Source organism: Theropithecus gelada, chromosome 1 (genome assembly GCF_003255815.1).
Source record: "Theropithecus gelada isolate Dixy chromosome 1, Tgel_1.0, whole genome shotgun sequence".
NCBI classification, from domain to species: Eukaryota; Metazoa; Chordata; class Mammalia; order Primates; family Cercopithecidae; genus Theropithecus; species Theropithecus gelada.
This window is the reverse complement of record NC_037668.1, coordinates 160,504,569-160,531,167: the sequence shown is the minus strand read 5'-3', so window position 1 is coordinate 160,531,167 and position 26,599 is coordinate 160,504,569. Positions and strand designations below refer to the sequence as shown.

Below are 26,599 nucleotides of genomic sequence, written 5' to 3'. Positions count from 1 at the left end.
GTTAGCTAAAAGAGAAGAGGAAGGGCCGGGTGCGGTGGTTCACACCTGTAATCCCAGCACTTTGGGAGGCCGAGGCGGGCGGATCACTTGAGGTCCGGAGTTCAAGACCAGCCTGGCCAAAACGGCAAAACCCCATCTCTACTAAAAATACGAAAATTAGCCAGGCATGGTGGTGCATGCCTGTAGTCCCAGCTACTCGGAAGGCTGAGGCAGAAGAATTGATTGAACCTGGGAGGCGGAGGTTTCAGTGAACCAAGATCACGCCACTGCACTGCAGCCTGGGCAACAGAGCAAGACCCTGTCTCTAAAAAAAAAAAAAAAAAGAAGAGGAAGGAGGATGCTCAATAGTAAACACATGCCCCCATCCACCCCTACCTATCCCAAGACATGATAATAAAGGATTCTCAAGTCAGACTATAAAAGGTGGCAGGAAGGATGAAATGATTGTCCAAGTCTAACTAGTACTTTATATCTAATAAAATCACTCTATGGGGAAAAATTTGAAAGAAGAATGGTATAATAAACTCTGAGCCGGCTGTCAGAAGAATTAAAGTGCAGCATTTTAGGCAAAGTACTGAAGGGCAGAATTTCTCCATTTTAAGAGAGAAGTGAACACAGATGCAATCATTATAAAGTTGTAAAGCACTATAAAATAGACTCATGGGAAAATTCCTCTAAGGTAAAATCGCTGAAACAGGAAATTACCAGATTGAGCTGGGGAGCAGAGAGCGGCATCTGTCAGGCCAGAGGGAGAAGATGCAGCTCTTACCATCATTTGGTACTCCTTGAAGTTCTATATTGGTTGTTTTGGGCTTCTTCTTAGGTGGCTGGGACCCATCTGCTGAGGACTGCCTCTTCTTCTCTGAACTAGCCCCTTCATCCATCAAGGAGGTTTGGACTGCATCCGGTGGGGGGCCGTAAGGATTTTCTTCTGGGTCTTCTACCTCAGGGGCAATGGGTAAATACAATAGAGCCTTTGAATCTTCCAGCTCTTCATCACTATTTGGAGCAGGATCAGACAAGGGATTGGAAAAAAGAGGAGATAGTTGCTTAAACCATGAGCCCTTCCTCTATCACCTATATTAAGCATAAGCAACAGGTATGGATCTAGAACTTTAAGAAAGCCAAGATGAATAAAAGAGAATCAGACAATTGATAAAATTGGTGATAAAGATAAACAGGATAAATAAATTATTGTGGTTCCTTAAAATTCTCTATCAGGGAGAAGTGAAGGGAAAATAGGAGTAGAGAAGAAAGGCTACATTGGATTTCTTGTACACCAAACGAGTGATCTCTTTTAGCTAATAAGCAGACGGGACTGAAGGGATAGCCCGGGGAACTGTGGAGTGCTCCCCCAGAGACCAGGAGCAGCAGCAGCCAAGGTGCCCAGCCTTTCGGGCCGGCTCACCTGCTACAGAAGGCAGCGATAGGGTCCACACTGGTGACATCCACTTCCTCATCTTCCGCAGCATCAGCCCCTGACAGGACAGAAACACAGGAGATGTTTGAGAAGTGAAAAACTGCTTTTTATTTGCAGCTTCAAGGTTTTCATAAGCTGAAATTCCAGAGAAAGGAGGAAAACCAAACAGTTCACTTCACTTAATCATTTAACAAATATGTGCTGAATTTCCACCCTATGCTAGGCACTGAAAATAGTGCAATGACCCAGAAACAGTTGGGAACAGCTCTTCAGTAAAAGGTTCAGAGTCTAACTGGGAAGACAGATAGACAGTTTCCATTTAATACAGTAATGGTATGTGTAATGTGCTCAGGATATGGGAAGGAGGAACAATTTATGTGGAAATCTGGGAAGGTTTGACAGAAGGTAACCCTAGAATCTAGAACATTCTGCTTCCCTGGAGGTCCTCCTAAAACACATTAGGCATGCAAGTTATCTAATATCACAAAAGTGAGGACCAGCACTTTCAAACTAGAGAACCAACCTCATTCCCAATCCCCTGATTCCTGGCACCATCAAGTGTCTCAGGAGTCAATAATCTGTGGCATTAATTACTCACTGGCAGTGCCAATTGAGCATCCTAAGCATTCACCCACACAAACCTTACTATGTTATAAAGCCCTGTGTTAGACACCATGGGGATAACAGGGGATAAAACGTCAAATCTTTATTCTTAAGGAGCTCCTATCTAGAAATTCAGAAGAGATAAAATCAGTCATAATCGTAATGGAAATTAACATCTTAGTGCTTATTATGGCCTAGGCATATACTAAGTGCTTTACATAAATTATTTCACTTACTCCCCACAACCCTAAAAAGCAGGTACTATTATTATCCCTATTTTACAGATGAGGAAATTCAGGTTAAGTAGTATTTTGCCCAAGGCAGTCTGACTTCAGAGCCCAGGCTCTTGACCCGTCTCTTACTGACAAAGGAGTGATGTTGTTGGAAGTCAGGGACCCTGAACGGAGGGACTGGCTGAAGCCGAGGCAGAAGAACATAAATTGTGAAGATTTCATGGACATTTATTAGTTCCCCAAATTAATACTTCTATAATTTCTTACACCTGTCTTTACTGTAATCTCTGAACATAAATTGTGAAGATTTCATGGACACTTATCACTTCCCCAATGAATATCCTTGTGATTTCCTATACCTGTCTTTACTTTAATCTCTAAATCCCGTCATCTTCTTTGTAAGCTGAGGAGGATGAATGTCGCCTCAGGACCCTGTGATTGTATCAACTGCACAAATTGTTTGTAGAGTGTGTGTGTTTGAACAATATGAAATCTGGGCATCTTAAAAAAAGAACAGGGTAACAGCAATGTTCAGGTAACAAGAGAGGTAACTTTGAACTGGCCACCGGTGAGCCGGACGGAACAGAGCTATATTTCTCCTCTTTCATGAGCAAATAGGAGAAATATCGCTAAATTCTTTTTCTCAGCAAGGAACATCCCTGAGAAAGAGAATGCACCCTGAAGGTAGGCCTATAGACGGCCCCTTTTAAGGCGTCCAGTCCATATCTTTTATGGTCGAAGCCAAAGGGATGAAATAAGCCCCGGTCTCCTATAGCGCTCCCAGGCTTATTAGGACGAGGAAAATTCCCACCTAACAAAATGTGGTCAGACAGGTTATCTGCTCTCAAACCCTGTTTCCTGATAAGACGTTATCAATGACAATGCCTGCCAGAAACTTCATTAGCAATTTTAATTTCACCTCAATTTCACCTCATCCGGTGGTCCTGTGATCTCGCCCTGCCTCCGTTTGCTTTGTGATATTTTATTACCTTGTGAAGTATGTGATCTCTGTGACCCACACCCCATTCATGCACTCCCTCCCCTTTTGAAAACTGCTAATAAAAACTTGCTGGTTTTATGGCTCGGGGGACATCACGGATCCTGCCGACATGTGATGTCTCCCCTGGATACCCAGCTTTAAATTTCTCTCTTTTGTGCTCTTTCCCTTTATTTCTCAACCCAGCCGAGACACTTAGGAAATAGAAAAGAACCCATGTTAAACATCGGGAGCGGGTTCTCCCGATAGAGTGACAGAATACACGGGAAAAGCTGAGCACTCTTAGCATGGTGAGTTCTTTGCTAGGTGCTGCATGTATGTCCTCAGTCATCTGCAATTAATCAGGAAATACACAATGATATGTTAAGAGAGCTGCTTGAGCCCTGGGAATACCCAAATAAGCCCTTAGTTAACACCTTATAAATTAGGGCTCTCCAAATACCGTGGAGATTGTGTAAGCTTAAAGGAAAAAGAGGGCCAGGTTCATAGGCCAGGCACAGTGGCTCATGTCTGTAATGCCAGCACTTTGGGAGGCCAAGGCGGGTGGATCACCTGAGGTCAGGAGTTCCAGACCAGCCTGGTCAACATGGTGAAACTCCGTCTCTACTAAAAATACAAAAAATTCGCCGGGCATGGTGGCAAGCACCTGTAATCCCAGCTACTCGGGAGGATGAGGCAGGAGAATCGCTTGAACCCAGGAGGCGGAGGTTGCAGTCAGCCAAAATCACACCATTGCATCCAGCCTGGGTGACAAGAGCGAAACTCTGTCTCAAAAAAAAAAAGTGGGGTGGAAAGGGGACATTTTAGATGAAGTGCTGAAATAAATTTACAACACAAATGAAGAATATTAAGTAAAGCAATCATTTTCCCTTTAGGAAATCCTGTCTGCAATTGAGAAATATTACCTGTCTGCTCAGGCTCACTCTTATCTTCATCTTCAATATCAAACTCTGATTCCCTTTCTTCATATTCTACATTTTCATCCAATTCTTTGAAGTCTGGTGCAAATGCACTCCAGTTTTCCTATACAACAAAATATACTACTTAACTATACGTGAAAGCAATAATCTGTAATCTACACATTAATGATAAAATGAAAGATCTGAGCATGAAAGGAATTCACAATTCTTAGATTAAATTTCGCAGATAAGAAAAAAAACGGGTATCTGTAAGTTTTACTAGCTTAGGTATTTTCTATCTTAAACGTTCTAAGTTATTAACTGTAGCTCTTTTGAGTCACTGCCTTCTTTGCTCATTTTAGGAATTTTGAGATAAAATGTTAAATTTTCTTGTAAGTACACTGATTACAAATGTAATTTAAAGGTGTTCAAAGTAAAATTAAGATATAAAACAGAAACTGACCTGAAAGTAAGAAAAGCAAAAGAAAAATGTATCTCAAATAAATAATAGAAAAAAGCAACAGAAAGTTCACTAGAGCTTCTCCCTGAAAAGAGCCAGAAAACCAAATTGGGACCAAGACCTTCCCACCAAAATAAAGTGCAACTAGATGCACTGAACCTATGTAATTTAGGTTGCGAGAATCATACGCAAAAGAAAATAAATAAGGTAATTTTTAGCTTCCTATGTATAAGGTTCTTTGATAAAAAGAAGGGTATCCAGTTTCAAAGCAAGTAAAATAGAATACTTACTACTTGATTCTGTGCCCAGATAGATACCACTCCACTGGAGATGGATGCTATAATGGGTCGAACAGGATGCCACTAAGTTTTAGTGAAGGAAAGAAAAATAGATTGTTAAGAACAGATTCCAGATTTTTTAGATTATGTGACTAACAAGAGCAATGTCCTAATGTACTCACAGCTACATCCAAGAGGAGTTCTCCTCTCGTCCCATGGAGAATTTTCACCAGGTTGCCAATGCTCTTCTCCCAGATGTACAGGGCGTGCTGCCGCGCAGAACCTGCCACGATGTATTCCCCATCCCCAGAGAAACAACATTTCTTCCATGGGGTCCTAAAGGACAAGGAAAGTACCAAGGAGAGCTGGAACTCAAGCCCAGGTCATGAATGATGACATATTCTTCTAGGCTGTGATACATACCTATTCACCAAATCCTGCAATTTCTGCATAGGTTCAGGCTCTCCATCTCTTCCACATGTTAAGATTTCTCTGCCATCATAAACTCTGATTATTCGATCTGCTGTGTTAATTAAAAAGCAACTACAGGAAGGATAAAAATATCAACACCAGAGGTCAGAAATCTGTTCCTTAGTACTACAAGACAACTAATAAACTGGTGAAGAATTGAGGGAAAATCTAAGTAACAGACTAGAATATTTATGTATCTACTTGTCATCTCCCAAACCAAAATATAATTTGAAGTGGGAGTATGTTTTATACTTCCTGTGTATCCCTAAACCCAAAATATACAAACTGTCAATATTAACTAAGTTCCAAGACCTCTCTACTGAAACCAGCTTACTAAATTCACAAGTTTACAGTGAAATGGATATAAATACTTCATTCCTCTGGCCTGTTTTACATATAATCTTCTAAATGAGGTAATAAACTAAATATGTCATTTTAAAATGTCATTTTTACTGTAATGACATCGAAAATCTTAGAAATCTGTATAAAATATTAGTTATTTCATCACTTTCTTACAGACTTCACTGACTGTAACCTTTTCTTAATTCAACAGAATTTTGAACATTAATATCCTCTAAGTCAGCTGTCTCCAACGTTTCTGGCACCAGTAACTGGTTTTGTGGAAGACAATTTTTCCATGGACCAGGCTGGCAGGAGGGTTATGGTTTCAGGATGAAACTGTTCCACCTCAGATCATCAGGCATTAGATTCTCATAAGGAGCGTACAACCTAGATCCCTCACATGTGCAGTTCAAAATAGGGTCCGTGCTCCTGTGAGAATCTAATGCTGCTGCTGATCTGACAGGAGGCAGAGCCCAGGTGGTAATGTTCACCTCCAGCTGTGCGGCACGGTTCCTAACAGGCCAATACTGGTCCGTGGTCCGGGGGTTGGGGACCCCTGCTCTAAGTCATGTATGGGTGTTCCTAAACAAAATAGGAGGACTATTACCTCTTACTGACAACCTATTTCCTATTTCTGTTGATATATTCTACGACTTCTAACTAGGTAACCAACCTTATCAGAGTAACATCCAAAATTAAAAGGGTAAATAGGCTATATTCAGTTACAATGTGAATTTGATGACATCAGTTCTGATGATAATAATAGTTATCATATACCCAGTGCTTACTATACGCCAGGCATTTTGGTTCTAAGCACTGACCATTTACTTATTTTTCTGTAAAGTAACTGCCTGACGACCTCCAAATAAGGAAGATGTAACTACTGCAGGAAATTTTATGAACTCAAAAACCAGAGAAGTTTCTAAAAACCTTAAGTACATTTTTTAAAGAAGTTTAATATACATGAAAACTGCAAATTTCCATGTATTTTTGCATTCTACTCACTCTTAAAACTGTCCCTAAAAAGGTAAGATCTCACTCACCTCCCCTTCCGGGCAAACTCAATTGACTTAATGGCCGTGGTATTGCTTGTTCCAGTTGTTACTCTGAAGGAAGCAACAAGATCCTGAGAATCCGTTTTTAGGACCAAAATCTGAAGTTTAAAGGAGGGGGAGAAAAGTAAGTGTTCCGATAACTAACAGTAATTAGATTTGGCTTGTTTCTAATACTGCATAAAGACTGGGTAAAAATGTAAATGTCTCTATTCCATATATTTAACCTGATTAACTGATATTGCTGTTCTGCCTCCTTAAATAAGACAAGGTCTTAATCTATTCTTTTTTTTTTTTTGAGACAGTTTCACTCTTGTTGCCCAGGCTAGAGTGCAATGGTGCGATCTGAGCTCACCACAACCTCTGCCTCCTGGGTTCAAGCGATTCTCCCGCCTCAGCCTCCTGAGTATCTGGGATTACAGGCATGTGCCACCATGCCCGGCTAATTTTGTATTTTTAGTAGAGACGGGGTTTATCCATGTTCGTCAGGCTGGTCTCAAACTCCCAACCTCAGGTGATCTGCCTACCTTGGCCTCCCAAAGTGCTGGAATTACAGGCATGAGCCACCATGCCTGGCCAATTTATTCTTAAAATATTATGTTTAGCATTATTCACAATAGCCAAAATACAGAAGCCACCCAAGTATCCACTGACAGATAAGCCATATAAACAAAAGTGGTATATACATAAAATGGAGTATTATTGAGACTTGAAAAGGAGGAAAATTCTGACACATGCTACAACATGGATGAAATTGAGGACATTAAACTAAGTGAAATAAGCCAGTCACAAAAGGGCAAATACTATATGATTCCCCTTATATGAGGTACCTGGAGTAGTCAAATTCTTAAAGAGAGAAGGTCAAAGGGTGTTTTTAGGGGCTGGCAGAGAGCAGGGAATGGGAAATTATGATTCAATAGGTACAGAATTCCAGTTTTACAAGATGAAAGATTTCTAAAGATGGATGGTGATCACTGCACAACAGAGTGAATGTACATTAATACCACTGAACTGTACAGTTAAATATGGCTGAAATGGTAAAATTTACGCTGTGTGTATTTTATCACAATTTCTTAAAAATCACCTTTCTAGGTCGGGAGCGGTGGCTTACACCTATAATCCCAGCACTTTAGGAGGCCGAGGCAAGCGGATCACCTGAGGTTGGGAGTTTAAGACCAGCCTGATCAACATGGAGAAACCCCAACTCTACTAAAAATACAAAATTAGCCAGGCATGGTGGTGAATGCCTGTAATCCGAGCTACTTGGGAGTCTGAGGCTGAGAATCGCTTCAAGCCGGGAGGCAGAGGTTGCGGTGAGCCGAGATCATGCCATTGCACTCCAGCCTGGGCAACAAGAGCGAAACTCTATCTCAAAAAAAAAAAAAAAAAAAAAATGCCTTTCTAAGGCCGGGTGCAGTGGCTCACACCTGTAATCACAGCACTTTGGGAGGCTGAGGTGGACAGATCACTTAAAGTCAGGAGTAATCCCAGCTACTCAAGAGGCTGAGGCAGCAGAATCGCTTGAACCCAGGAGGTGGAGGTTGCAGTGAACTGAGATCACACACTGCACTCCAGCCAGGCAACAGAGTGAGCCTCCATCTCAGAAAAAAAAAAAAAAAAAGCAAAAAGTGCCTGTCTAAAATAGCCATGAAATTATACTAGCCCATGTGCCCCAGTCAAAAAATAAAAATAAAAATAAATCAAGATGCCCAGTGGAACTACTCTAAGCATGAAAAGAACCTTTAAAGGTCACCTGACCTGACTTCTTATTCCACAGAAGAAACACCTTCTACAATGTATTCCAGAGAAAAGGGCCTACACATTCCAAAAGGCAAGGTCAGAAGTTAACAAAAAGGAAAAAGAATAAGTCTCAGTACTGTAAGTTAAGTTTGCCTGAATTATACAATCTTTTATAAAACCAGATATTAAGACATTTTGATCAGCAGTGTTCCAGTTGATAACATGACATTGAAGTTTTATAATTTCATAATGGCCCTTCATTACTAGCATCCAGTAAAGGTCCTTCCATGCTTTTCTAGGTCAAATAATCTCTATCACTCTAAATCCAAAGATCAAAAATTATTGTTAAGCAATGGAGGAAAATTAGACTACATTTGCTGCAGGCAGGAACTGTGCTTAGTCCAAGAATAAAAAAATTTTCAAAGGAAACAAAACAAGTAAACATTAAATGAGCCAGTGTACAAGATGCCTGATTTGCCAGCTTTTAGGCTTACCTTGCCTTTTGCGTTTCCTGTATAAATATATTCCCCTCGCCTATCAAAAGATGCCACAACGTTCAAATCGGAGTCATCATCCACCGGCAGAACAACATGTTTGGAATCTGAAAGGGTCAACATGACAGGAGCAGATTTCATGGGACACACGAGAACCTTGTTCCTGTTTAAAAATACGAACAGTACATTGGCTGTTGCTTTGGTATCAGCAAGCTGATTCCCTGTTCTTTTCCCTGATCCCTGTCCATACCCTCATCAACTTGCCCAGCCCAAGCAAATTTGAAACAGTGAAAAAGCATAAAATCCACAAGTCTAATAACAGGGAAAATTCTGAGTAAAATTAGTCTTGATGAAATAACACATAATCATTTAAAAAAAATAAGAAACCGGGCGCAGTGGCTCGCACCTGTAATCCCAGCACTTTGGGAGGCTGAGGTGGGCAGATCACTTGAGGTCAGGAGTTTGAGACCAGCCTGGCCAACACGGTGAAACCGCATCTCTACTAAAAATACAAAAACTTACCCAGATGTGGTGCCTATGCCTGTAATCCCAGCTACTTGGGAGGCTGAGGCAGGAGAATCGCTTGAAAATAGGAGGAGGGTGCAGTAAGCTGGGACTGCGCCATTGCACTCCAGCCGGGGCATCGCAGCAAGACTCCATCGCAAAAAAATAAAAATAAAAATTTTTAAAAAAAAAATTTAAATTAAAAAAAAAGTATTCAGGGCCAGGTGCACTGGCTCACGCCTGTAATCCCAGCACTTTGGGAGGCCGGCGTGTGCAGATCACGAGGTTAGGAGTTCGAGCCCAACCTGGCCAACATGGGGAAACTCCGTCTCTACTAAAAATACAAAAATTAGCTGGGCATGGTGGCATGCGCCTGCAGCCCCAGCTACTCGAGAGGCTGAGGCAGGAGAATCTTGAACCCGGGAGGCAGAGGTTGCAGTGAGCCAAGATTGCGCCACTGCACTCCAACCTGGGTGACAGAGCAGGACCCTGTCTCAAAAAAAAAAAAAGAAAAAGAAAAAGAAAGAAAGAAAGAAATGTATTCAGTAGAGCCAACCTAGATAGAAAGATTATTTTATGTAGAAGTTTTGAAGAGATGCGTATTTGCCTTCTAAAACCATAACTAAAATTATCATGAGCCCATTCCATATAATCCATATAGAATTAGACCCCACCCAAGGAGAGAAATAGCTTAGACATACTGATCTCGCGGATGATACTGGACTTTTAAGATGGGTGAAGGGAATCGAAACCTCTGGTCACAGTCGCCTGAAAGAACATCCCACTGTGACACTATGTTATCAGTGGAGGCACTCACGAGCTTATGGCCGTCTCGGCTCCAGCTGAGGAAAAACAGGGGTAATTTAGCACATATTCTAGGTATACCGTACCACTCTCAGGAATAAACTGTGTAAGTCACACACACTACTGCAACTGTACAGGTCAACAATGTTTCTGGTTTTGTTCTACTTATACTCAAATCCACAAGCTTTTCCAACTAGGCAATAAATAAGAATGTTTTCATGACATTTTATTATCTAGTAATGGAAGCTCATAATATTTCAAGATAAAACTATAAAGTGACTCAGTGAAATAAGAGATTAAAAACATCTTAGAAGAGTCTAAAAATCAGCTGGCCTTTAAGGTTGATATATTTGAACTTTCTGAAGTTATCTCAGAAGTTGCACCATCATGGTATAAACAAAACAAAAAAAAAATGGTAAGTATCTGTTATTTAAAATAATTTTAAAAGAAACTGAGAAAGAATTAATTCCTCCTGCTAAGTACAGATAAACACACTGGACATCACATATAAAAGAGACAAAAAGGGTTCTGAAAGGTAGACAAAGGACAGACAAGCCAGAGACTGCAGAATCTTAAGGATGACACAACAGTGAAATCCCGGAATTTTCTTTCTGCCTCATGTTCTCCGTTCTGGGTGAAGGAAAAGCCAACAACCTGGTAATGCTAGTGGACACACACACAAATCCCCAAGAAGAGTCTACTTTCCCCAGCTAAGGGACCAGAAAAGGACAGCCTGGCAAGACAGAAAACTTCAAGACAATAACCAATCTACTGCAGCCAAACATCACAGAAAAGAACTACAAATCCCCCTCTTAGCAAGGTTCAAGCGGATAGCCTAGACTTCACCTTTATCCAGCTATAACAAGGCACCCTCCCCACCTCACTGGGGTGGTGTCCAAGAAGGCTCAGTAGGGAATCAGATTTGCATTACCACCAGCAGTAATGAGGTTGCACCACCATGGTGTCAGAGGACACACAGAGAGAAGGAACAAGGAACTCCTATCCTTCCCAGACAGGATGTTATCAGCAGAGACCTAGTAGAGAGCCTAAACTTTCAATCCCCCCCAGCAGTAACGAGGCCAAGTAAGAAGAAACCTGGACTTTCACCCACCTCTGGCAATAACAAGATGGCACACTCCATTACCCTGTGCAGTATCAGAGGAGGCTGCTAAACTAGAAGATTTAAATAAGATCTATAGGCCGGGCGCAATGGCTCACACCTGTAATCCCAGCACTTTGGGAGACCGAGGCAGGCAAATCACTTGAGGCCAAAAGTTTGAGACCAGCCTAGCCATATGGTGAAACCCCATTGTCTACTAAAAATACAAAAAATTAGCCAGGCATGGTGGTATGCGCCTGTAGTCCCAGATACTCGGGAAGCTGAGGCAGGAGAATTGCTTTAACCTGGGAGGTGGAGGTTATAGTGAGCCAAGATGGCACCACTGAGCTCCAGCGTGGGCAACAGAGTGAGACTGTCTCAAGAAAAAATAAAAAATAAATAAGATCTACAGTCTCATAACACCCAAAATGCCCAGGTTTCAAATGAAAATCACTTGTCAACTCAAGAACAAAGAAAATCTCAACTTGAGTAAGAAAAGACAATCAACAGACACTAATACAGAGATGACATAAATGTTAGAATTATCTGACAAGGATTATGATGTAGCCATCATAAAAATGCTTCAACAAACTATTATGAACATGCCTGAAACAGATGGGGAAAAAAACCCAGAAAATCTTAGCAAAGAAATAGAAGATACAGAGAAGAATCAAATGGGAATTTTAGAACTGAAAAATATAGTAACAGAAATAAACTCAATAGATGAATTCAGCAGCCAATGGAGGAAAAAAAGGGAAAGAATCAGCAAACTGGAAGATGGAATAAAAACTACCCAATCTCAATAGAGAGAAAACAGACATATATATATGATGTGTCTGTGTGTATATATGTGTATACATATATATGTGTGTGTGTGTATATATAGATACACATACACAGAGCCTCAGAACTGTAACAAAAGATCTAATATCCATGTCATCAGAATCCTGGAAGGAGAGAACACAGACGTGGATGTTAAGGTATTTGAAGATATAATGGCTGAAATTTTCCTAAATCTGGCAAGAGATATAAAACCTACAGATTCAAGAACATCAACTAGGATGAGCCTAAAGAAATCCACTCCAAGAAATACAAACTTCTGAAAACTAAAGACAACGAAAAACTCTCAAAAGCTGCAAGAGAAAAATGATGCCTTATCTATAGAGGAACAACAACGTGAATGAAAAGGGATTTCTCATCAGAAACCACGGAGGCCAGAAGGAAGTGGCACGTTTTTCAAGCGCTAAAGAAAAGAACTGTCATCCCAGGAATACACAGGTAAACTGAGACATTTGTTGCTAGCAGACATACTCTAAAGTTGGCTACCTAATGTTCAGAAAAGATTAAATGAAGGGTTTAGAAGGAAGGAAGAATGAACAATGAAGACTATAAATATATGGGTAGATAAAATTACTTTTTCTCAGCCAGGTGTGGTGGCTCACACCTATAATCCAAGCACTTTGGGAGGCCAAGGCAGGCAGATCACCTGAGGTCAGGAGTTCGAGATCAACCTGGCCAACATGGTGAAAACTCATCTCTACTAAAAATACAAAAATTAGCCAGGCATGGTAGCACATGCCTGTAATCCCAGCTACTTGGGAGCCTGAGGCCGTAGAATTGCTTGAAATCAGGAGGCAGAGATTGCAGTGAGCCGAGATCGCGCCATTGCACTCCAGCCTGGGTAACAAGAACGAAACTCTGTCTCCAAAAAAAAAAAAAAAAAAAAAAAAAAGGGCGGGTGCGGTGGCTCACACCTGTAATCCCAGCCTTTGGGAGGCCAAGGCAGGGGGATCATGAGGTCAAGAGATCGAGACCATCCTGGCCAACATGGTGAAACCCCATCTCTACTAAAAATACAAAAATTAGCTGGGCATAGTAGTGTACGCCTATAGTCCCAGCAACTCGGGAGGCTGAGGTCAGAGAATCACTTGAACCTGGGAGGCAGAGGTTGCAGTGAGCTGAGATCACGGCACTGCACTCCAGCCTGGGTGACAGAGCAAGAATCCATCTCAAAAAAAAAAATTACTTTTTCTCTTTTTGAGTTTTGATGTTTGAAACACATATTTTAACACTGTCTTATGTGGGTCTCAATGTACGTAAAGCAAATATTTAAGACAATTATATTATATACAAGAAAGGACAAGGGGACAACAGGAAGGTAAGGTTTCTACGCTTCACTTGAACTGGTAAAATGTTCACCAATACAACTTATCACCAGTAGACTGTGGTAAGTTATAAATGTATGATGTAAAACCTAGCAACCACTAAAGCTACACAAGGGTATACACTCAAAAACACTACAGATAAAGCAAAATGGAATTCTAAAAACTTGTCCAAGTAGCCCATAGGAAGGCAGGAAACAAAAACAAAAAGAAAATGGAACAAGTAAAAAAGTCACCCAAAACCTGTACTTTATCCAGGTTTTGAAATCAAGAGGAGATGCTATTGAGAAACTCAGCAGGCAATATAATCTCCATGGTTAAGAACATGGCTCAAAAGTCAGACTTCTGCTCAAGCCTAGACATTACCACCTCCTAGCTGTGTGATCTTAGGCAAGTTACTTAAGTTTTATGGGCTTCAATTTCCTCATCTATAACACATGAATAAAAATGGTATCTACCTGCAGAAGGCTGTTGAGATAATTTAAATTAATACATAAAAAACTTTTAGCCTGGCACATAATAAGTACTCAATGCCTGGTACATAATAAGTGCTCAAAAAAAATATTTATATCAGAGACAAAATAAATATATTCCCAGACTCAGGACTCAGGACTCAGGAACAGAGGAAGGCAGGAGTAAGCTAAGATTATAAATATATAGGGATTAAGTTAAAGACTGCACACAAAAGGACTCTGGTGTCTCTCTTCTACTGGCTCTAGAATATCTATAGCCAGGCAATTAGTGAGTCCTTCTAGAGAACGTCACCTCTGAAGAGGCCTAAAGGTGTTAAAATGCAAAGGTGCACAAAAAAAAGCCAATAGCTGGATGGATGATGATGATGATGGGAGGGTAAAAGGGTGGATGATGGGAGGGTAAAGGGTAAGTTAAAATTCAAATACACTGTAACAGGAAACTCAATTTCTGAAATTAACGAAAAAGCAATACACATTGTATTAGAAATACGAAGCTAAACAGCAGAAGAAATAGCCCCCAAAAATAGAAGTCTACTGGGAATGGCACAAGACTGAGAGTGAGGAGAAAAAAGGAACAGGTTTTGTTGCTATTCTTATAGGCCTGTTAGCACAAATAGACTATAGAACAAAATGTTAGCTATGATTCCGTTTTCCCTCTAAACTCTTCTGTACTAGGGGGTGGGTGAGTTACAAAAAAAAAAAACCTACTGCTACTGCACTATAATTTTTGTTTTCTTTCACAGCAAGCTTGTATTTCTGTCATAATGGAGGGAAATCTAACTAAAAATTAAGTTATAAAGGAAAGTAAAAACTAAAAAAATAATTTATTCTTCAATTCCAAATTCTATAAGCTCAAGAATTAGGAATTATTATATTTTCTCACAGCTTCTTTCCCAAAGACAGATGGGTCTTTACTGATTCTAATGTGCTAAAGTCTACCTACGGCCCCCATCCAGTGCTTGAATTTCTTCTGCAGCATCCTAAAAACGGGGGTGGCAAGCTCAGGCAAGAACAGCTCTCGGATAGCTCTCTCCTGGGCAGTTAATCCCATCTACAGCACCTCTGCTTGGGAGTTCCTCTCTACTTGGAGTTAACTTTTGTTTCCCTATACCTAACTTCTGTTCACTACCTACTAATTCTGTTTTGTTTTTTGGGGTTTTTTTTCTAGACAGGGTCTCACTCTGCAGCCCAGGTAGATCTCAGCTCACTTCAACCTCCACATGCCGGGTTCAAGCGATTCTCCTGCTTCAGCCCCCCAAGCAGCTGGGATTACAGGCGCACGTCACCATGCCTGGCTAATTTTTGTATTTTTAGTAGAGACGGGGTTTCACCGTGTTGTAGGGGCTGGTCTCGAACTCCTGACCTCAAGTGATTGGTGAGCCTCGGCCTCCGAAAGTGCTGGGATTACAGGCATGAGCCACTGCGCCCAGCCAGTACCTACCAGTTCTGCTTCTACATCCTGGGCCATTTTTTTCTCTCTTTCATATATCAACTTTACTAATAGTTGAAGTTAGCTATCAGGCCTACTCAAAACTTCTCTTGGTAAAATTTGTTTCCTAATATGCTCAAATAAGGAACGGTTAAATCTATTATGCATGTATACTATGCAATACTCTATAGACACAACTATTTAAAATAATGAGACACAGAGAAATATCCATCATATGGTAAGTGGAAAAGCAAGCTACAGAACAAAATATATTTATTTTTGTTTAAAAACATATTATGTGGATATATGTATTTTTTCCACATATGTAGATATCTTATAGACAGGATATATTCCACACTCTTTAACAGTGGTTACCCCAAGAAGTAGACAAAGGGCTTTCATTTTGTACTTTGCGTATTAATATTTTTAACGGCCAGGTACAGTGGCTCACGCCTGTAATCTCAGCACTTTGGGAGGCCAAGGAGGGCAGATTACCTGAGATCAGGAGGTCGAGACCAGCCTGGCTAACATGGTGAAATCCCATCTCTACTAAAAATACAAAACTTAGCCGGGCGTGGTGGCATGCTTCTGTAATCCCAGCTACTCAGGAGGCTGAGGTAGGAGAATCACTTGAAACTGGGAGGCGTAGGTTGCAGTGAGCCAAGATTGCGCCACTGCACTCCAGCACAGGCAACAGAGCAAGACTCTGTCTCAAAAAAAAAAAAAAAAAAAAAAAAACTTTTAAATTATCAAGTATAGGTTTTGTGATTTTAAAATGTTAAAAATGTTGGAGGGAGCGGTTGAAAAATCTCTCACTTTATATCCTTTGTCTGACTAATAACACACTTCTGGAAGTCTACTGTAATGAGAAATCATAGACCAAATGCCCATTGGGCATCTCAGATGCTTTTTGGGACTAATCAAGAATTTCTCATTTGTTTTTGTGTCCCCAGAGCCTAACACAGCACCTGGTACATAACTCATGGTCAACACCTACTGAATGAATGAATGAATATATAAGAAAAACTACGGCACAAAGACATTCACTAAACATTATGTAATCGAGGAAAAAAAAAACAGAAAATGGTTAAGTAAATTATGGTTTATCAGACAATACACAGTCATTTAAAAAGTTGTTAAAGGCTACTCAAGCAGAAAAATGTCTAGACAGTATTAGGAGGGAAAAGCAAAATATAGAACATAGCACAATTACAAACTATGCTTAAAAAAATTATCTAGAAACTGAGCAGACATGGTGGCTCACAACTGTAATCCCAGCACTTTGGGAGGCTGAGGTGGGAGGATCGATTGAAGCCAGGAGTTCAAGACAAGCCTAAGCAACATAGCAAGACCTTGTCTCTATAAAAAAATTTTTTTTAATTAGCCAGGCATGGTGGCACACATCTATAGACCTAGTTACTCAGGAGGATCACTTGAGCCTGGGATTTCAAGGTTGCAGTGAACTGTGATCATGCCTGTGACTAGCCACTGCACTCCTGCCTGGGCCACAGAGCAAGACCCTGTCTCAGAAACAACAACAACAAAAAAAATCTATACATACAAAGTAGTAGTATCTGGTTAGGAGGTCTACAGAAAATATTAGTTATTTCTGTTTTATTTTCCATGATTTTCTAGAATAAGTGTATATTGCTATATAATAAAAACACACATATTTTTAATAGGTAAGAGTTCTTTTTTTTTTTTTTTTTAAAGAGACAAGGTTTATTGTTACCCAGACACTGGAGTGCAGTGGCACAATCATGGCTCATTACAGCCTAGAACTCCTGGGCTCAAGTGATTCTCCCACTTCAGTCTCCTAAGTAGCCAGGACTACAGATGTGCACCACACATGCAGCTAATTTTTTTACTTTTTGTAGAGATAAGGTCTCACTGTGTTGGTCTCCTGGGCTCAAGGAATCCTCTCATCTCAGCCTCTCAAAGCTCTGGGATTACAGGCATGAGCCAATGCATCTAGCCAGTTCTAAAATTATATTATGATGATGGTTGCACAACTCTGAATATATAAAAACCTGTGAATTGTACACTCTAAATTTTATATTATGTGAAACACATACACACACACACACACCCACCCCTACCTCTTAAAACTGTTAAAAATATGTGTATCTATTTAAATCTTTTTTTTTTTTTTTGAAACAGAGTCTTACTCTGTCACCCAGTCTGGAGTGCAGTGGATCTCAGCTCATTGCAACCTCTGCCTCCGGGGTTCAAGCAATTCTCCTGCCTCCGTCTCCCAAGTGGCTGGGATTACAGGCACCCGCCACTATGCCTGGCTAATTTTTTTATTTTTAGTAGAGATGAGGTTTCACCATGTTGGTTAGGCCAGTCTCGAACTCCAGACCTCAAGTCACCTACCTGCCTCAGCCTCCCAAAGTGCTCAGATTACAGGCATGAGCCACCATGCCTGTATCTTTATTGCAAGAATACAACAAAAAAGAAACAGAAAGGCAGTGGAAGGAACCTAAGAGATCCGGGCCAGTGCTTCCTGGATTATTAGATACAAGAGAAAAGTTTTGGCCCAAGTCACCAGTACATTACTGGCCAAACTTTACTGTGATTCAAGCCTCCTCCCAATCCAATGCTTTATAATACCATTTAGACAAAAGGAGAGAGACTTAACTTTGATCAGATTAGGTCCTTTTTTTTGGCCCCAAGTTCATTTAAAAAAAATGCTGTCCCAAAATAAAATTTTCTGAAGCAAATAGTTTCAGAGTAAGAGTGAAATCAATGGGAATTCATGTAACAGCAGATTTCAATTGTTTTTACATTTGCTATAAAACCTTAATAACTATATTTCATTGAAGGAATAGTCACAATTGTGATCACTAAAATTACTGAAATTCAATAACCTGGACAAAATTGGACTCGATGACTTCCAAGCTTCTGTCCTAACCGAGATTTTTTATTCTAACACAATTATACTACAATTACAATCTGAAAATATCTCATTTCAGTATTGAGATATTCTCAGCACCTGACACAGATCCATAATACAATGAATTTCTTCCAAGAAAGGTGCTTCAAGGACAGCATGGACTCAGGATCTACATAAACCATGATAAACTGTATTACTAATGGCTGAATATTTTAAAATCTAAGTATTAAAATATCCACAATGAGATTTGCAAATATGTAGTCATCATTCATTCTCCTAACTCATATTTAAATATTAATTTTAAAATGTCTTACCATAAAGAACACACTGGATGGATGTGTGCACTAATTATTTTAGCAATGCCTCTTGTCAAGAAATCCCAGATGACAATTCGGCCATCATTACAGCCAACTGCAAGCAGTGTGCCCCACCTGTTAAAGGTGCAAGTCAAAGCCATGCTGATACAATCCAAAGTTCCATCAGCTTCCTAAAAATTGAAACAAATACAAGAATAGAGACAACAATAGCCAGGTATCCAAATTATTTCCTAAAGGTTCTTTATCACTTGTGATACTTTTATTGAATATAAATTACACTGTATACCAAAATAATCTCTCTGTGTCTTCTTATATCTACTAAAATAGCCAAAATGAAGAAACGTTTATTAAAGCTAACCACAGATTCTGGAAACAGATGTGATCAATCCCTTACATCACTACTATAACTTTGTATAAACTTTCTGGAGGGCAAATGGGCAAAATATAACAGACGTATTTAAAAAGTCATATCTATTGATGCAGTCATCATAATTCTGGGAATTTATTCCACGAATTTAAAACAAAAAGAATTTAAAAGAATTTTTTTTAAGAATTAAAAAAAAAAAACCCTGGAATAGCCTACAAAGCGTAACATTAGAGAAGTCAAATTATTTCACATCAATACCAAGCTATTTAAAATAACCACAATGTCTATCCTCAAACATTCAAGTGTTACAAAATAGTTTTACACTTAAAAAAGCAAACCACATGTATAGCATACATTTTGCTTTACTACGTAAAAACATGGATCAAAACAAGAAAAGCACACAAAAAAACCTACGATGGTGTTGTTTGTGAAAAATCCTTCAATGAAAGTTTTTCTTTTATTTAAAGGAAAATGAACTGTAAGATTACAACATCATGATAAGATTTCTAGCCCACACTGCCTATTTCCTCCCTGATCAAAATTATACACTAGTTCCTTATCATAGCAAAAGATATACTATCACACTTAATGCTTCTTTGTCAAAACACAAGGATCAAAAAGTATTTTCTGTTCTAACATAAACATCCACAAGTTACTATGTTCCTAAAATCACGGCAATACTATACTCTTACCTCTGGATAGTTCTGCCCAAAGGACTCTGCAACAAAGCAAAGAAAGAATTGATGGAACATGTACCACATAGCAAGGATCATACAACTCATGAACAGTGTATAGTAGTGGCTGACAAAACGAAAATGAAACGGGGATATGACGCCCTTTCAGGCATTCCATGAGGCCACATGGATTTTCAAGATTCTGCTAAGATGACTTGTTTACTCAAAAGTATACAGATGAGCTTTCCTGAGACTATATGACCTGGGATGTTGCAACAGAGTGAAGGCAGGAGCAGATATGAGAAGTCCCCCAACTTCTATTCAGGCAAACATTCAAGACAGTTGTAAAAATGTCACAACAGTGGCATTTTCCTCACTAAATACTTTGTTTTTGAAAACAAAGTAACTACTTCCATAAACATGTAATGGATTTATTACGGTTATTTCTAAATAATGTGCTTTAAAAATACTATCTCAGTTTTAACTTCTAAATTGGTAAACACTGGTAGGTAGATATCACCTACATAAACAAAAACTCCTTGGCGGTCCTCTACTTTTTAAAAGTATAATGGGATCCCGATACTAAAAAGTTTGACAACTGCTGACATATCCAAGTTAGCAACAGTCTTTCTCCATCATACCCTTTGGGCATTTTACAATTTATTTCCATATTACTAACATAAGAGCAAGGAGCCGGGCTCGGTGGTTCATGCGTGTAATCTCAGCACTTTGGGAGGCCAAGGCGGGCAGATCACAAGGGAGTTCGAGACTGGCCTAGCCAACATGGTGAAATCCCGTCTCTACTAAAAATACAAAAATTAGCCGGGTGTGGTGGTGTGCACCTGTAATCTCAGCTACTCAGGAGGCTGAGGCAGGAGAATCACTTGAACCTGGGAGGCGGAGGTGGCAGTGAGCTGAGATCATGCCACTGCACTCCAACCTGGCTGACAGAACAAGACTCCGTTTCAAAAAAAAAAAAAAAGAGCAAGGAAGGGCAAGAGTCAATTCATATCAGTCAAATTATCACAATTACTCTTTGAAACCTTGAAACCTTTACTAAAAGCAGCGATCACACCCCTTCCTAATAACAGCATTTAGGTTGTGACAGCAAATAGTAGTTGATTAAACATGAAATTCTCTTTATTTCTTTCAGTTTTTTGGGGGGTACTTTTGTTTTTTTTTTTCTTGACTAGCTTGGTTTTTTTTGTTTGTTTTTTTGAGACAGAGTCTCGCTCTGTCACCCAGGCTGGAGTGCAGTGGCACGATCTTGGCTCACCACAGCAGCTGCTTCCCAGGTTCAAGCGCTTCTCCTGCCCCAGCCTCCCGAGCAGCAGCTGGGATTACAGGCACATGGCACCATGCCCGGCTAGCTAATTTTGTATTTTTAGTAGAGATGTGGTTTGGCCATGTTGGCCAGGCTGGTCTCAAACTTCTGACCTCAGGGTATCCACCTGCCTCAGCCTCCCAAAGTGCTAGGATTACTGGCATGAGCCACCACGCCCGGCCTAGTCCTTACAAATTTATGTGTAAAAAGCCCATGTGGTGGCTCACGCTTGTAATCCCAGCACTTTCGGAGGCCGAGGCGGGTGGATCACCTGAGGTCGGGAGTTCAAAATCAGTCAGACCAACATGGAGAAACCCTGTCTCTACTAAAAATACAAAATTAGCCAGGCGTGGTGGCACATGCCTGTAATCCCAGCTACTCCGGAGGCTGAGGCAGGGGAACCTCTTGGACCTGGGAGGCAGAGGTTGCAGTGAGCTGAGATCGTACCATTGCATTCCAGCCTGGACAACAAGAGGGAAACTCTTGTCTCAAAAAAAAAAATAATAAAAATAAACAAATTTATGTGTAAATGTGTTTATATGAGCAAAGAAAAAGGTATAAAAGGATAAACCCCACTTAAAATTTGGGATGGGGAGACTTTTTTCTGTATGTGTGTGTATATATATCCATATAGATATCCATATAGATATCCATATATGTATTTATTTGAGACAGAGTTCGCTCTTGTCCCCCATGTTGTAATGCAATGATGTCGGCTCCCCTCAACCTCTGTCTCGCAGGTTCAAGTGATTCTCCTGCCTCAGCCTCCTGAGTAGCTGGGATTACAGGCACGGGCTGCCATGCACGGCTAATTTTTGTATTTTTAGTAGAGACAGGGTTTCACTATCTTGGACAGGCTGGTCTTGAAATCCTGACCTCAGGTGATCCACCCGCTTTGGCTTCCCAAAGTGCTGGGATTACAGGCGTGAGCCACTGCACCTGGCCTCAACTGCTTGTAATTGCTTTTAGCTGGATTCCCATAGCTCATTCATTTATTGTGGTTCTATATGATACACAGTTACTTGTTTGTCTCTCCTCTTAGCTCTATTTACCAGGGCAAAACTGGTATCTTATTTCAATGTTTCAATGTTTTTCAAACAGTAGGACTCAACCCACCATAAATGGATACATTAATTTAGTGAGTTGGAACAAGTGTTTCAATAGATTAGAAAATATCAGCCAGGTGCAGTGGCTCACCCCTGTAATCCCAGCACTTTGGGAGGCCAAGGCGGGCAGATCACGAGGTCAGGAGTTTGAGACCAGCTGAGGCAACATGGTGAAACTCCGTCTCTACTAAAAACACACATTAAAAAAATTAGCCGGGCATGGTGGCACATGCCTGTAATCCCAGCTACTCGGGAGGCTGAGGCAGGAGAATTGCTTGAACCCAGGAGGCGGACGTTGCAGTGAGCCAAGATCACGCCATTGCACTCCAGCCTGGGCGACAGAAGCAAGACTCCGTCTAAAGGGGGGAAAAAAAAGAAAAGAAAGTATCAGAGGACACTGAACATAACAAGGATTAAGTATAATCCTAAGAAATTTAGTTACACGTGTGTGTGTATGTACATATAGTGAACTGTGATAGAATATATATTTCTTACTGTGATTTGTGGTAAAAATAAGTTTGACAAATGATCTTATTTAACTGTATCTCCAGTGCACATAGCAGGGGCTCAAAAAGTGGTTGCAGAAGTAAAACTAGTGTCTACCTATGAGCCACTTGAGTAACCACCTTAAAAATACATTGTCATTCATTTCCTTCATCTGGCCAGATGTCCTTCAATATGCTTCCACAATCACATTACTTCTGTTCCTTTCCTTTTATCTGTAGCCATTAACTTTCTCACTTTAAAATACAGTCATTTTTCAGAGATTGTTATCTTTCAGACCCAGGCTTCTTTAATTTGTCTAACCTTCCAATGCTAAATATTCCTTCCTGGCTGGGCACGGTGGCTCACACCTGTAATCCCAGCACTTTCGAAGGCCAAGGTGGGCAAATCACTTGAGATTGGGAGTTCCTGACCAGCCTGGCCAACATGGTGAAACCCAGTCTCTACTAAAACTACAAAAAATACAGCCAAGTGTGGCGTTAAGTGCCTGTAATCCCAGCTACTCAGGAGGGCTGCGGTAGGAGAATCAGTTGAACCTGGGAAGCGCAAGTTGCGGTCAGTCGATTGTGCCACTGCACGCCAGCCTGGGCAACAGAGCAAGACTCCGTCTCAAAAGATAAATAAAAATAAATATTCCTTCCTAAGTTTTATCCTAATGAATCTTCTGTATCATTCAAGAAAAGCCTTTTGCAAGTCCCTGCTACTCTTTCAAAGTGCTAGTGTCATCACCTTTCTTCCATCCTTAAGTTTTTAAAAATAAGGGTCAACCTTTTGCCCTTGTCTCCCACACCATTCTAAAATCACTGTAATCTGGCTTCTGTTCCAAGCTGCCAAAGGACTAATCAGAGCAACCTATTCTAAGCCCTCAGACTCAGCTGCTCTGATTGGCTTCTATGAAGACACCACACCAATCTGTACTCTCTTCTTCCTCTACATAGATTAATACATGGAAGGCACTTGAAAATCTGCCTAGCTCAGAGAAAGTACTTTATAACTGTTAGTTAACTTATTATCTTCATTTATTCCTCCTCTTAACCCCTAACTACAGATTGTGTGCTTGGCAATTTTCTTTTCTCCCCCTCCCACTTTTTCCCTTAATCATGCCTCGATCTATTCACAAGGTTTCAGTGAGCCCATCTGTAAGATTACAAATCTCTCCCATAAATCCAAACCTGTCTCCTGACCCCTAGACCACATTCAACATCTCCAAAGCTGTCTTTTTCCAAAGTCCTTACACTTTATCAATAGCATCATTATTTGCTCTCACCATTTTTCACGTAACTCTCTTACTCATCACCACTACATGCAATCTATTTGTCATCCCTACCTCCTCAACGTCTTTTCTATTTCCTAGCTCAGGCCTTCCTTATCACTCATGTAATCTACCCCTCCAAACTGGTTTTACACTCCTCCAAAACTGAACTCCACATCGCTGTCAGACAAAACTTACAGACTCACAGCTCTGACTGAGTTACTAAGTCAAAACTCTTCAATAGATCTACCCTATCTTCCCTAAAAACTCCAAACTTTTCAGCTGGGCATTCGAGAACCAACACAAAATAGATGGCACCAATCCCATCCCTTGGCATTCTCTTTATCCACAACCTGGCCAAGCAGGAAAATTCATCCCTCCCATATCTTCATACTTCAGCCTGTTGATATTTTACCAACCTTAAAAATCCACTTAAGGCGGGACACTTTGGGAGGCTGAGGTGGATGGATTGCTTGGGGCCAGGAGTTTGAGACCAGCCTGGCCAACGCAGTGAAACCCCATCAATACTAAAAATACAAAAATTAGCCAGGCATGGCAGTGCGCACCTGTAGTACCAGCTACTCAGGAGGCTGAAGCATGAGAATCACTTGAACCCAGGAGATGGAGGTTGCAGTGAGCCAAGACTATGCCACTGCCCTCCAGCCTGGGCGACAGCGCGAGACTGTCTTAAAAACAACAACAAAAAAAAAAAACTTAAAACTCCAACTCCTCCACAGGTTTTGGGGGTTTTTTTTTCCTGGTTGACTTCTTCTCTTGCCCCAAAGACATTCACTCTCTGTTCCAAACATTCTTAGCAACTGGTAATGGCTCTTTCAGGCCTGCCTACATTCTGCAATATCCTACGGCTATTTTACATAATCACCTTAAACTCCCTGCTTAATGAAAAGCTCTTTAAGGGCAAAGACCATTTTTTATGTATCTTTGTAGCTCTTTTGACAACACATCTTCTGATTTTCTTTAAAGAGAAACCTAACCACTAGGAACAGCAAGTCGGGCAGAAGTCCTTGAAAACCTCAGTTACCCCTAGGATACCATGCTAAACGTCACCTAATGAAAGTCCAGGAGAAAGGACCTACAGTTTTTAAATAATCTGCATAGGAGGTAAGGAGGAAATGACTCTAAGTGAGGATGACAAAAGACAACTTCCTCCATATTTCACACTTCAGTGTTTTACACACCGTCCCTAGTAAAGGACCTTAAACAGAAAGTTAGGATAATTGGATTCCAGTGCCAACTATGCCATTTACTTGCTTAGTGCCTAGCCATTACCCTCTGAGCCTTTATTCATCCATTCAATGAGAGGCTTCTACCAGAAGATCTCCAAGTCCCCTCCTTGGACATCTCGTTTCTACAAAAAGATTAACCTGTCCAGGAACCCAATTCCCTGACAAGTCTTCAAAGCTTCATCCCAAGCCTCACTTCTTCAAATTCCATCTCCAACAACTCTGGTCCTGGCTGCTCTGGGCTACTTCAACACCTGTGATCCTTATACTCAAACCTAAGTTACAAACTGTCTGTCTCCATCGCTCCATAATTGATACGAAAGTGGCCTCGGGAGGGGCAATGCAATCTACTCGGGCAGAAGGTGCGCTTCTTCCTCCTGCTGCTGCTCCACATCAGGTGTGCCCAATGATCCATAGCAGACCAGTGTCCCTAAGATTGCAGCCTGACTCCCCTCCCGCCTGGGTTCCCTCCTTTCCAGTACTCAACGCTTCTCTATAACGCAACCACAGCCCTTCTCACCCAGCAACTCGAGGTTCATCCCTGCGGACTGTGACCGCCCGGTCTCAGCTCCGGCAACAACGCCTTCTCCCCGGCCGGCTTCAGCAACTTGCGTCTAAGGGGTGGACGCCGCGAAGAGCCTGGCGCAAGCTCCGGAGACTTTCGGACTTAGAAGGCCCCGCGGCTTCCGCTTTCTTCCCCCGCCTTCCTTGTTCGTTTCAGGTGGGCTGCCCAAATATATGCCTGACCAAAATCAAGCATAAACTTCTTCGGAAACAATTAATTATGATCTTTGCTGAGGTACAACAAAGTTATCGTCACTAGGGACTTTAAATAGCGAGAGAATTTAAGGCTATTTGCTCCGGGAACATGTAGATGAGCTAGAAATTCCAGGCATACAGTTAACCTACTAGTTCTTGGCCTGTTGTGTTCAGCGGAGTTGTCCGGGCGGGCTACCTCAGATTTCGCAGGAAAAGTTCCGGGCAAGTCCTACTAATACAGGAAAGCAGAGAAGGTCGGCCCCTAGTGCTCAGGTGTCTAGCGTCTCTGACCTCACCGACGCGCGTACTTACCCTGAATGTAGGCGGCGTTGCAGGCTGTTTCAGTCTCGTGAAAAGTATTTCTCATTTGTAAAGATATGCCATTAATCCTACAGAAAGGTACGACAACATATGTTAGGCCTGTTTATGTTAGGATAATAAAAACCTTACTATCTAAGATTTTACCGTTTACCCAGTGTTAACTGGGACGCTGTGAAAAAGTATTGGAATGAGGGGTGGACTGAGTTTCCCGGAGCTCAATCATACAGAACTCCAACGAGATACCCAAAGCAATTAGAGAAGGCCAGTTACTGGTATCTAGCGAAGGAGCAAATTTTATGTGAATAAATTCCTACTATAAATGCTGTGGCTCATCAGAAAAAGGAAAGAACGTCAAAGGCTCGCTACAGAAAATAG

General features: G+C 40.9%; 1 protein-coding gene across 4 annotated transcripts in view; it reads right to left on the bottom strand.

Annotated features, from left to right (window-relative positions):
* Nucleotides 1–25,832, bottom strand: part of RBBP5 (RB binding protein 5, histone lysine methyltransferase complex subunit) — a 35,801-nt gene extending 9,969 nt beyond the window's left edge. For 2 of the 4 annotated variants that reach the window (XM_025362636.1, XM_025362645.1), the window contains exons 1-12: nucleotides 25,665–25,832; nucleotides 19,733–19,758; nucleotides 18,671–18,843; nucleotides 10,195–10,335; nucleotides 8,990–9,152; nucleotides 6,747–6,856; nucleotides 5,314–5,433; nucleotides 5,073–5,226; nucleotides 4,903–4,974; nucleotides 4,159–4,276; nucleotides 1,409–1,478; nucleotides 770–999 (exon numbers count right to left, since the gene is read on the bottom strand). In XM_025362636.1, coding sequence (XP_025218421.1) covers nucleotides 770–999; nucleotides 1,409–1,478; nucleotides 4,159–4,276; nucleotides 4,903–4,974; nucleotides 5,073–5,226; nucleotides 5,314–5,433; nucleotides 6,747–6,856; nucleotides 8,990–9,152; nucleotides 10,195–10,335; nucleotides 18,671–18,843; nucleotides 19,733–19,758; nucleotides 25,665–25,683 — 1,396 coding nt within the window. In that variant the 5' untranslated portion in view covers nucleotides 25,684–25,832. Of the gene's footprint in view, nucleotides 1–769; nucleotides 1,000–1,408; nucleotides 1,479–4,158; nucleotides 4,277–4,902; nucleotides 4,975–5,072; nucleotides 5,227–5,313; nucleotides 5,434–6,746; nucleotides 6,857–8,989; nucleotides 9,153–10,194; nucleotides 10,336–18,670; nucleotides 18,844–19,732; nucleotides 20,159–25,664 lie in introns of those variants that run through there. The other 2 variants (XM_025362655.1, XM_025362628.1) reach the window with 2 other exon arrangements.
* Between the last annotated feature and the right edge of the window lie 767 nt (nucleotides 25,833–26,599).